Source organism: Somniosus microcephalus, chromosome 6 (genome assembly GCF_052327205.1).
Source record: "Somniosus microcephalus isolate GS21.2 chromosome 6, FLI_Smic_1.0, whole genome shotgun sequence".
NCBI classification, from domain to species: Eukaryota; Metazoa; Chordata; class Chondrichthyes; order Squaliformes; family Somniosidae; genus Somniosus; species Somniosus microcephalus.
Genome location: NC_140992.1, coordinates 29,283,348 through 29,296,484, shown reverse-complemented (window position 1 = coordinate 29,296,484; position 13,137 = coordinate 29,283,348). Strand labels below are relative to the sequence as shown.

General features: G+C 41.7%; 1 protein-coding gene across 4 annotated transcripts in view; it reads left to right on the top strand.

The window, feature by feature from the left end:
* The window catches only part of atp1b3a (ATPase Na+/K+ transporting subunit beta 3a), a 44,831-nt gene extending 41,910 nt beyond the window's left edge, over positions 1–2,921 (top strand). For all 4 annotated transcript variants that reach the window (XM_085989898.1, XM_085989899.1, XM_085989901.1 and 1 more), the window contains 2 exons: positions 1,599–1,676; positions 2,200–2,921. In XM_085989898.1, the coding sequence (XP_085846024.1) occupies positions 1,599–1,676; positions 2,200–2,367 (246 nt within the window). In that variant the 3' untranslated portion in view covers positions 2,368–2,921. The remainder of the gene's footprint in view (positions 1–1,598; positions 1,677–2,199) is intronic.
* The last annotated feature ends 10,216 nt before the right edge of the window (positions 2,922–13,137 follow it).

The following is a 13,137-nucleotide window of genomic DNA, read 5'->3' as shown; positions in this document are numbered from 1 at the left end:
AAATTCTGTCAGGTCTGGACAGACTAGATGCAGAAAGGATGTTTCTGATGGCCGGGGAGTCCAGAACCAGGGGTCATAGTCTAAGGATAAGGGGTAAGCCATTTAGGACTGAAATGAGGAGGAATTTCTTCACCCAGAGAGTGGTGAACCTGTGGAATTCTCTGCCACAGAGGGCGGTGGAGGCCAGTTCATTAAATATATTCAAGAAAGAGTTGGATATATTTTTTGAGGCTAAAGGGATCAAGGGATATGGGGAGAAGGCAGGGACAGGGTACTGAATTTGGATGATCAGCCATGATCTCATTGAATGGCCTACTCTTGCTCCTATCTTCTATGTTTCTATGTATCAATAAAATAGCGATTAGAACCAAAATTAACAAGATTAAAATTTTTAATTGCTTTAAAAAAAAAAAATTGCTTGTGGCCCTACTGAAATTAGTTGCTTTATCAACCCATTTGGTTCAGGAATGTGGTGAGGTATAGGGGGAGAAATCTGACCTTTTTAAAAAAAACAAAAACAAACCGGTAGCAGCAGATGAATTCCTTCTGGCTAATTAACCTTTTAAGCAGTGTTGCATGAGAAATGTGGAACAGATTGTTGTTTATAGGATTGTGCTAAATGTTGTCTTTTACAATCTGTTACTAAACTGTAAAGTTTGGTGTCTAACTCTGTGCACTCTATGTACAAATATGTTACTTGTGTCCTAGGATTCAGATGAACTTTTGCTTAAATGGTTTTGGATTATAAACCATTCAATTTCGACGCACTATTTTTAAATATGCCCCTACTGCTTTTCTACTCTGAATTTTAGAACCCTGATGTTTATACTATCTTTGGTGTTCGAGCACTCTTTTGCAAACTCAGTAGTGTTCGTTTCGCAACATTAGTTATGTAGAAATTTCCAATAATGCTGGTAGTTCTAAACATGAGAGTTTGAAGGAAAAAATTCCAATTTGGGATTTTGGAGACATTACTTTTGATGTGTATTAATTCTAAGTATATTCATTCTATGCATATTACAATAAGGGAACCTTAAATTTAGAGCTTTAAACAGTAGTGATGTGAAGTAGAGTATTGAAGGGAGTGGCAAGGTGGTTGTACATTTTAATTTTCTCCTCCCTACTCCAGTTGCACCCAATGGGAGGTAATCTTGTAATGTGTATCGGCTTTAGTTGAAGTTGTCGAGGCATAGCTCTTGCAGCGAGTTTGTTGCTTGTTCGGAGTTTTTTTTTTATTTTGACTTATATGTGAGTCATCATTAGGGGATACTGTATGTTACTTGATGTCTAGTTTTGTTTTTCCTCCCTTTGCCTGACTGACCAGCCAAAACTGGTAACTAACTCATTGGGGATTCATTCATCATTCTGCTTCACGGCGCAGCATATCACATGAATTCACTTCACCACCAGACTGCACAGGTCTTCAATTCACAACATTGAAATATTTGCACAAAATAATGGATGTGTTACTAAATCTATAGTTTGTATTTTTTTTCAATTAACATATACTTCATGTACTTGCTAGAACCTCTGATCAGTTAGGCAATAGTATCCAACTGTAACACGAGGGATTGTAAACTTTTTTTTTCTTTATGCAGAAAGAACCGCACGTGGATATACAATACTTTGGATCATTTGATAAAATGTACTATCCATATTATGGCAAAAAATCCCACGTAAGTTTATTTTAATGTTAATGCTACATTTCCATGCTCCCCTGTGTTTGAGGGTTGTTTTCGTTAGGTTAGTCTATATGAATGTAATCATCTGATTGCTAGTCTTTTGCCCAAAAGGTTGTGCATGCTGGATCAATTGAAATTTGAGGCTATCGATAGATTTAGTTAGATAAGGGTTTTGAGGGATATGGAGCAAAGACAGATAAATGGAGTTGAGGTACAGCTCAGCCATGATCTAAATGAATGGCCTACTCCTATTCCTATCTTCCTATACATGTGCACAGCTGACTTTACAATGTTGCTGTGATAGTTTTCATGTTGCTGTGAAATGAGCCAAGTGAAAATTTGTTTTGTCATGTAAAGCCAGTAATGATGATAGGATGCTAGCTGGCTACTTTTCAATGTGGAGTTGGGGAAATCAATCCTCCAGCTCCGATCTAGTGGAAAATGCTCAGATGTTCGCTAGAAGAGGTGGCATTAAAAGATACAAGTGCCTGATCTTTGTTTTTGTCCTTCCTTGTAGGTGAACTACTCGCAGCCTCTGGTTGCTGTAAAACTAATGTTGGGTACCAATGATACCAACAGGGATTTAATGATCGAGTGCAAGATAACTGGTACCAATCTGAAGAATGATGATGATCGCGACCGGTTCTTGGGTCGGGTAGCTTTCAGAGTTTACGTAACAGAATAGCATGAATGGGAGAGCTTGCACGATGACTACTTTGTTGTCTTGTTTTGTTATAATGCGCTGGACCTGCCATTGTAGATGTGTGACCACTTTGAAGGGGGATATGAGCTAGATGGCATTTTATGGTAGCATCATGTTGTGCTTCCAGATATCAAGTGTTAAAACAAATCCTAAATACATAGCTGCCTGCCTTGCCCCTGCCCAACCCCCTGTTGGACCAGTTTACGCACATATTAAGACATCATGCCATAATAAGGGACCTGTAAATAGCTCTACTTATAACTTTGAGTAATGGCGGTCTTTGTCCTTCTGTGCTGTGATTTTTGCCCCAAGTGAATGTCTAAAGCTTAATGTGCTGTTGCTGTGTACATATTTAATGGATTTAACACAGGTTAACTTTCACGTAGAATAAGAATGGAAAATTTAGGAAGCAAGATCAAATGATACCCCAGGCTGACCATAAATGATTTTATAACCTTTGCAGAATTATGTCTTTCGTGCAGATGCCTTAAAACCTGTATGAAGAAAAGAGAAAATAAAACTGGATTTTAAACTTTTTTTGGGTGTGGATTGGTGTTGAGAAAAAAACATTGTCTTGTCTCTTGAGCAGAAACCTTTAAAGCAGCAGTTAATCTAACTCAGTTTTGTCCAATAGAAATTGCTGACGTGACACCATTTTAGCCACATGCACTTATTGTAGTAGCAAACGCCTTGTATACACTCATAATACAGGTAAGTGTACTTCCTTATATTTACTTAACATCTACCACCATTCACCAATGAAGGAAGTAAAGCATTCACAACAATTGCACACTCTGCTTTTAGTCTTGCCATTTTACCAACAAACACACAAAGGTTAACGTACACATGCATACACTGAACAAATATGAATATTGAGATCACATGCCCAACATACACAATCAGAAATGCAATTAGCCACATCTGGATTCCTAATTAGCCACATGTGGCTTGCGTATTGGACAGACCTGACCTAAACCTTGAAATATATATTTTGTTTAACGCTCCAGGTGGTTCTTGACCAATTAAGACATTTTTTGCATAATACTAACATTCCCCTCTAAACAAGCAGTTACTGACTCAGGTTGGTTTGCAATTTAAACTTTACATACAAGCTACCAAGTTACTAAATTTGTGTCAGTATCGAGGACGATGGGATTCTAATTACTGCATGCAAAGTTTTAAAAACATTTACAGAAACTGTTGGAACGCAGGCACAATCTTTACCAATTTTTAAATGAAAATCATCTTCATTTCATTACCTTTTCCACTTGCCACATGAGTAAGCCTAGGTTGCTCATAGTAAGAAGTGATAAAATAACTTCCATTCCTTTGACATGATTCTTGGAAAGTATCCATGTAACTCCAATTGTCCTGGTTAAGACTGTGAGCTTACAGATTTTTTGTTGTCAGAATTAGGATGTTATGCATCCTGTTCAGTTCTCAAGCCTCACTGTGCGGCCTTTATATGACCAATGAACTATTTGGCCTTATCCCTCAAGTTTTCCTTTCCCTCTCCCAAAAGTCAATTATAATCTCCCTATGAGCAGTTTAAGGTCTCACAGATGGTGACCTCAAAATTGCCTTGATTGATGGCCAGAAACCCTTAAACTTTTTTTTTACTTCCAATCATCTCGCCCGATGCATCATCTCATGGCAGGTTATGCTGACTATCACAAGATCTGCAAAGATTTTATTTTAGTACAGCACAACTTATATTTGGATTTTAAAAGGTTAAATTAAAACTATTGATTTGATTTTTGGGAATAGAGTCCCAAAATCCCATGGCAGTGGTTCAATGATAATAATGTTAAAGATATTGTTGATTTAAGCTACTTATCACTGCAACATCCCCATGCCGCAATCAAAACTGCATGAAAACCGGTTTAAAACATCAATCTGTTGCTGTATTGAAAATTCCTATTTCCCAGTGGCACAGCAAAGTTATCCAGGGAATTTATTGAGTCACACAGACCAAGAATGACCCTGGATCAAGCTTGTTCTGTGCTGAATTAGCAGAACTCATCCAGAACAGCCGAGTGGCTCGGAGCTAAGGACTGAAAAACTAGCAAGGGTTCCAACAGCTGATTGCTATTGGAGGAGAAAAGCTGCACGTTTCTTTCATTGGGAAGAGACCATATGTGGTGTTGAGGTGCTGTTTGTGTTTAGCTAACCTTTGTTTACACATGTTCATTCAAACAGTACTGGCTTTTATGAGCAAGAATTTTAAATTCCAGGACTGCACCTGAACATTTCTTTCCATAATCTTTTGGTCCTCCCACCAAGTCACTGTGTGATTTGTCACACAATAAATACGGTATGGTCTAGCAAACAATAGCAGCAAGAAACCATCTCTAAACAAGCAATTTTTCAGTTGGTGCAAAGGAGTAATGTGAGGGAATAGGGTTGGATACCACCCAAGCATGTAACCTTATACTGTACCTGCTGGGCCATCTTCATCCATGGTCTGGCCATCTTGGGTGTCAGTCTCTCCAACAATACAAGTACCACCAAGATTGGTCGATTGTGGCAATAGTGCAAAGATGTTCCTCCACCTCCAAAACCATATCCCTTAAACATGATGAACTGCCTCTCTGTTTATTCTAGCTGTTTTCCTTTTATACCCATTCCCGGGCATATTATACATCTTCCCTTAATTTTAGAGTAAGAAGCTTTAAAAATACGCCCTTCTCTTTGATGCAATCACATCACAACAGGATATTGTCAGGTCAATCAGACATTAAAACGACTACTACCACATCCATAATTATGAAGTGGTGCCAAATAAATTAACATGGACAAACCGGTCAGCTGACCTAGTGGAGCAATAAACTTTTCTAACATCAAAAGAAATAATGAACTTTTAATGTTGCTGTACATTTGGGGGGGGGGGCGGGGTTACAATCTAAAACCAAATCTAGCTCTTCTGCTTCCTGTGGAGCTGCAGAAACTTCTTATAATTTCCTCTGAGTCAGAAGGTTGTGGGTTCAAGTCCTACTCCAGGGACTTGAGCACACAAAGCTAGGCTGACACTCCAGTGCAGTGCTGAGGGAGTGCTGCACTGTTGGAAGTGCCGTCTTTCAGATGAGACGTTAAACCGAGGCCCCGTCTGCTCTGTCAGGTGCACGTAAAAGATCCCATGGCACTATTTTGAAGAGTAGGGGAGTTATCCCCGGTGTCCTGGCCAATATTTATCCCTCAACCAACATAACAAAAACAGATTATCTGGTCGTTATCACATCGCTGTTTGTGGGAGCTTGCTGTGTGTAAATTGGCTGCCGCGTTTCCCACATTACAACAGTGACTCCACTTCAAAAAGTACTTAATTGACTGTAAAGCGCTTTGAGACATCTGGTGGTCGTGAAAGGCACTATATAAATGCAAGTCTTTCTATTACTAACTACATTAATGCTGAGTACTGCAAAATTTTAATTAAAAAAAAGATACTTCCCTGCCAGCAATGTTCCCGTTAAGCTGCATGGCCACGCGGCGCGCCAGGGGCCCCATGCAGCTGGCTTTCCGGCTATTAAACAGAAAAACCGCGCCTGTGCAGTATTTTGAATGGGCCATGTATCTCGTTTCTTTAGTGTGGTTGGTAGTTATTCTGGTGACTACATACTATATTCTTTATCGGCTGCACTGGCAGCATTTGAGCAGAAAAGAAGCCAGATAGACCACCAGTCATTGCATGTGAGTTTTGGTGGGATTATGTATGTCACATCTTGTGGCCATCATTAGCATACAGTAAATGTTCAGTGATTTTTTTATCCTACTTTATGCAAACACAGACATTTGCTCACCTGTGAGACTTTTTCGATTTTTATATTGGCATCTTGGTCATTCTGCATTGATTTTTTTTTAAGCAGTGGAACTGTAGTGTATGTACCTTTAAGAGAGAACTACTTTTACAGCTCCTGTATACTGTAGTACCGGCAGTGACCACACCTGTATATAAGCCTTGAGCATGCCTCTGTACCCCAGTCTTGAGACTACCCTCCTCCAGTAAACACCTGTTGATTGTTAAGTTACAGCATCCGTGTGGTTATTGAAAAACATCATACTCTCAGAATCACGGATCTAACAAGAACAATCTGCTTAGAGAGAATTATGGTAAGTGGCTGACAGAGCTGGAAATTGAGCTCTGCCACATTTGTTAAGGAAGAAATGTCCTTAATAAAAGCCACGTACAACTACAGGCCATACTAGCTTGTGATCCAACTTTTCAAACCGCATCACTAGAACATTATTTTGTGGGTATTTTTAGCCAGCATTCAACATAGATAACTGAATTAACAGACAGGGATACAACTTGGAATTTCAAAAGCATTTGATGAAGGCTTTCATGTGCAGCTGTTAAAGAAGGTTAGGGGTCCAGGAATTAGTGGTTAATTAGCTAGCGGGATTGAGAGCTGGCTTGGCAATAGAAATCATATCAATGGAAAAAAGTTTCATTGGAGGAACAATAACCAGTAAATATCTGTAGCGATCTGTTCTGGATCCAATGTTGGTTACTCTCTTCATAAATAGAGAGGAAAGTATTGCAATACCAAATTTCCCAATGATGCGGTCAGGTAACTAATGTAATATTTAAGTGAATTAGGCGAATTACATAGCTAATGTGATAATGGGGGGGAAAAATCAACCTACCATCAACCTTCACAGTATGCAATGTGGTCAATGCCTAAAATACAGCTCGACACTTGAAGCATAGTGGGGTTTTCAGTACAGTGTACTACAGTGCATGTTTCAGCAACCCTGGTTCAGCAAGTGATGTTCTATATATGATTCCAGTTAATTTTACTGTCTGGAGCGATGTCTACCTGTAGGAGAAACCGTGCAAAGTTTATTATTAGATACTAAACACTGAAGTGCAGCATGAAAAACCTCATTTGCTTACATTACAATTAATTGTGCAAAGTACTTTGAGAAATTTCAACAATGTAAGTATTTATTTTCTCTTTCCTAGAACAGTATAAATTGTGTTCAAATACTGTACTCATATAAAAAAAAAAAAAAGTCTTTAGCATAACTGACAGAAGGTGTCTGCACTGGCCATGAATAGTTAATGATGCATAAACACATCACTATAAGAGATCAACAGATGACTGGGAATTTATTACAAGATTTCAGTGCAAAGGATGTGTTCAGATATCATAATCCACACAAGCAGCTCCCTGGTGGCTTAGCTGGTAAATGCACCATATGGTTTAGGACGGAACCAGATAAAGCAAAATGGCCCCATTTTCAGACTCTACTGAGTTAGCCAATCTTGAGCAGGGTGGGATTGGGAAGGGTGTGAGGCAAGGGCAAAAGGGCGGGCAAAAGGTTCAAAAATTGGCCGTAACATCTGCCAGCCAGGGAAAGGAAAGAACCAAAATTCCTGTTCCTGATTTCTATCCAATGACTAGGACCAGCCACATAAACACTGTGGCTACAAGAGTAGGTCAGAGGCTGGGTATTCTGCGACGAGTGACTCACCTCCTGACTCCTCAAAGCCTTTCCACCATCTACAAGGCACGAGTCAGGAGTGTGATGGAATACTCTCCACTTGCCTGGATGAGTGCAGCTCCAATACTCAAGAAGCTCGACACCATCCAGGACAAAGCAGCCCGCTTGATCGGCACCCCATCCAGCACCTTAAACATTCACTCCCTCCACCACCAGCGTACTATGGCTGCAGTGTGTACCATCTACAAAATGCACTGCAGCAACTCGCCAAGGCTTCTTCGGCAGCACCTCCCAAACCCGCGACCTCTACCACCTAGAAGGACAAGGGCAACAGGTGCATGGGAACACCATCACTTCCAAGCTGCCCTCCAACTCACACACCATCCTGACTTGGAAATATATCATCGTTCCTTCATCGTCGCAGGGTCAAAATCCTGGAACTCCCTCCCTAACAGAAATGTGGGAGTAGCTTCACCACATGGATTGCTGCAGTTCAAGGAGGCAGCTCACCACGACTTTCTTAAGGGGCAATTAGGGATGGGCATTAAATGCTGGCCTTGTCAGCGGCGTCCACATCCCATGAATAAAAAAAATCTTCCAGCGAGCACTTCTGAAAATGTATGTGTGTGAATGAAGACAGGATCAGACAGTTAAGTTAGTTGCCTCCGTTGGCTGAATTATCTGTTGACGGGCAGTGTTTAGTTTCACATGTAAAACAAGAGATATTTGGGCATATACCAGAGAACTGCTAGCATCCATGGATCTGAAAACCAGCATATGCTACTGCCTTCAAGGGAAATGGGAGGGAAAGGTAAAAGTGTTGTTCCACAACTGTTTTACAGATGCCGTGTGCATTTTAAACGCACTAGTCCAGATTTTGAAAAAAATGGGGCTGAGTTGGCCCATAGTGCAACCTCACCTATGTCAGCAGCATAGGTGGCGAACTGGACTGAATGTTGTGAAAGAAACTTCTCTGCTGATGAAAAGCTTGGTTTATAGCACACTGGCTGGTGCCAGGTGCAGGGGTAGTGCAAGATCGAGCAAATCCCCAGCTTGCCATTAAATAGGAAGTGGTGGCGGCATAAAAATGGACTAATGATCACTGTGGAGATAAGTAGGCAACACTGTTACCTATGATGTTGAAGAATTGGAGGTTCATGGTGCAAGAGGGGCAACAAAGGAGGTTGGGCTAGTCAGTAAAAACCAAGAGATGCAAGCGGAGTGGGGTGGGAGGTCAATGAACAAATCAATTCAGTTACTCAGATCCCTTATATGTGGCTGCAAATGGAGTTTGCTGGTATTAGGAGGAAGGTAAAGGTAAGTGATCGCCTCACATTTGAACCACATTGTAGTGGGGCTCATCACGCAGGGTACAAACCTAAATTGAGAACTTCCGTAAACAGTCTGGAAAGCACCATTTAAAGCAACAACTATTGTCCTTTTGCAGATACATTTTCATTGTGTCAAAGACAGACGGTACACTTTTCTTGCCAGTGGAGGTGGTGGCTGAAAAACAGCAAACAAATTAATTTTCCAGCCCAAGACACTCCCCAGCTGTTGGTTGGTTTCTCAGTGGGGTCAGCGGCCATGGATTAGCCCAAGTGCCTCCGAAGAGCCATTCCCCAATCCACCCCAAAAAGCTTCTTCTAAAATGCAAGCATTGTGGGCTACCGCCTACCAAGGCTACTTCCTGGATACAATTAATGGTTAGATACCAGCAGAACATTGAGTACAAACATTTTCTGTTCATGTAGGCCATGGGGTTGACACGGGGAGTTTAGACGCCCACGAGTGCCATTTACAATACCCTGTACTTGAGGGAATCCTGCCACCCTATGAAAGTTCTGTACTCTGTCCAACTGATGTCAGCTTTCCACAGAGAAAATGATGAAGCAATTGCTTCTTGCAAACATTGTGTTTAACACTTATTTGACTGCCTGATGTGGCAGATGTCCCCTGGTGCAGCTTGGAAGGCTCTGGTAGCATGAAAGCTTCAGGCTGTGAAACCTTCATTTCTACAGGAAGAGTTATCCCTGTTCCAGAGGTTGTTTGCAAGTCATCCAGCAGGAGATGGTACATCTCTGTGACAGTTTCTCTTGTGAAGTGTAACCTTCAAAGAGAGATAGTTAGGCCAGGTAGTGTCTGCAGACAGTGAGAGAAAGAAGAGAAACATTTTCCATGAATATTACTTATATCAAAGTTTAGCACAGCAGCTATGAATTATTTATTTTCTGCTACACGCAAAGCTAGCTGAGTTTCACGACTTGAATAAAAATCTGTGTTGTGTTACTGCTAACTTGATCTTTTACTATTTAAAAATGAGTTGGCAGTCGAAGCTCAAGTCAAAGTCTTGTGTAGTGTTATTCTGCTGACTTCCAAAGCCAGCGAGGATCATAAGAAAGCACAGGTTAAAGCTAGTGGATGTAATAAACTGAAGAGGATTCGCTATCCATTCCCTGGGCATGCCACAAATTTACTTAAGATATCCGGGCAAGTGAAAATGTACTCTCTGGGACGCAGGGAGCTCGGGCTCCTCTACAAGAGTAATCTGAAACATGGAAACCAAAAATATCTAGAATTAAAAAAGTAAAGAAACCCCAAAGTATAGCAATGTGTTTTAAGACTTTTAACAATGGGGAGTTTGGTGGAGGGGTTTGGGGAGAACGTTCAAAGAATAGGGTGGAGACAGCTGAAGGCTCTGGCACTAAAGTTGGAGCAACGGGAGGAGAAGAATGCATAGCAGGCCAGTGTCAGTGGACCCAGGAGGGTACATCAGACTGGAGAAGGCTACAGGGATAAGGCTACAAGGCTGTGAATGGCCTTGTAGACAAGGATGAGGATGTTAAATTTGATGCATTAGGGGATCGGGAGCCAATGATCAGCAACCAAGGGGTGGGGGATGAACAAAGCTTGTGCAGGAGGTGGAGTTTTTGAAGTCAGGAGGCCAGCAAAGATAACGTTGAGGAAATCAAGTGTAGAGGTGATAAAGGTATGGATAAGGCTTTGGTCAACAGTGGGAGTAAGGTAGGGTGGATGGAGTCGGTTAATGAATCTTGGAGATGGATAAGATATAGGGTTTGAAACTCAGCTCTGGGTCAAGCGGGAAGGGGAACGGTGGCAAGGATATTCCGTTTTTGGCAGGGGCTGAAAAAAATGGCTTACATCTTCCTGTTCTATTGTGGGAAAATGTGGCTTATTCACAACTATGTCAGCAAGGAGTTGGCCATAAGGTCAAAGAAGGTAGTGGAAAAGTGGAGCTGGGTCTCATCAGCATACATATAGAAGCTGATGCCATGTTACTGATTGATGTTACTGAGGCGCGTATGTAGATGACAAGGGGGCAAAGGACGGATTCTTGGAAAACTCCAGAACTGACCACATGGGAGCTGGAGGAAAAGCCATTCCTGGCGATGCACTGGCTACAGAGGGACAGATAGAAGTGGAACCATGCAAGGGCAGTTCCACTGAGGTGGACCACAGTGGAGAGATGATAGGAGGAGGCTGGCATGAATACTGCAGAGATGTCAATGACGGATAAAGGCCCGTATTTTCCGATCCCTACGGGTGTGTACGAGCTGTGTACACACCCGTAGGGGCCTCACAAGTGCCGGTTTCAGGCATGCAAAGCGCATGCGCTGAAAACCGGTGTAGTGTATGTACCCGTCTACCTTTAAGAGAACTATTGTATGTAACCGTCCACCTTTAAGAGAACTACTTTAGGTGTTGCACTACTTTGTTGGCTTCTGTATACTGTAATACCGACGGTGACCACACCGGTATATAAGTGCTGTGTCAGGATTTATTGGGCAGATTCGCCCTGACCTTCGAATAGTAAAGTCCTGTTTTAAGTTACTCTGGTAATCTGTGTATTAATTAACTAAACAACCCACAGACTTTACAACCGGCACTTCCGATCTGTCCTCTTGACAGATCGCACGCCTGCCCTGGAGAAGGGCCTCTGCAGGCAGAAAGTTCCGCTTTCTGCACAACCTCCGCCCGCTGAAAACCTTTAAAAATCTTATGCCTGGTAAAAGCAGGCGTAAGACCTGCTTTTACCAGCATAAGAGTTTAAAAAAGTAACCCCACTCATTTATAATTTTATAAAATACTTTTAAAAAAGTTTATTTTTAGCCCCATAAAAAACTTTATTTTTTCAAAAAATTAAAATTGTTTAAAATATTTAATTTAATGTAATTTTAACTAAATTTAAAAACGAGATTTAAAAAAAAATTGATTTAATGTTTTAGTGTGTTTTTCGAGTGATCCCCATTCATACTTTTGACAGGTCTAAGCTGAGAGACCTGTCAAAAGTATGAAGGGGGATTCCCTTCCTCCATTGGTTCCCCATGGCCCACGTGATCCCAGGGACGCTTGCGAACTGCCTGCGCCCTTGGGATACCTGGGCCTCTGTGCACACGCGCGCACCAGGAGAGGCCCAGAAGCGGAAATGTCCGGACCTCCGGATCCCTCAGGTAAGGGCGTAGATTTTTTTCCAGATCGGAGGCCTCCGCACGCAGGAAGCCTCCGATCGGAAAATACGGGCCACCGTGTCACAGTTGCAGTTTTTGACTAGGGCAGTCTGGATGCTGTGGGCAGGTCAGAAACTGGGCTGAAGGTATGCAAACAGAGTTGCAGCAGCAGTGAGCACACAGCTGAAAGGCAACAACACATTCAGGTAAAACAAAAGAAAAAGTACTGCAGAAGTTGGAAATCTGAAATAAAAACAGAAAATGCTGGAAACACTCAGCAGGTCAGGCAGCATCTGTGGAGCGAGAAGCGTAGGATTAACATTTAAGGTCAATGATCTTTCGTCAGCATACAAACTTCAACTGTGGCCCAACCAATGTCTTGTACAAATTCAACATTGCTTTCTTGCTTTTATATTCAATATCGCTATGCATAAAAACCAGAACCTCATTTGCCTTTTCTATCTGACTTACTTTTGAAAATCTATTATTTCTGCACCCCTAAGACCTCTGTTCCTCCGTACTTTTAGAACATAAGAAAAGAAGTAGGAGCAGGAGTAGGTCATACGGCCCCTCGGGCCTGCTCCGCCATTCAATAGGATCATGGCTGATCCGAAGCTAGACTCACGTCCACTTCCCTGCCTGCTCCCCATAACCCCTAATTCCCTCATCAGCTAGGAAACTGTCTATCTCCGTTTTAAATTTATTTAATGTCGCAGCTTCCACAGCTCTCTGAGGTAGCAAATTCCACAGATTCACCACCCTCTGAGTGAAGAAGTTTCTCATCTCAGTTTTGAAACGGCAGCCCCTTATTCTAAGATTATGCCCCCTAGTTCTAGTC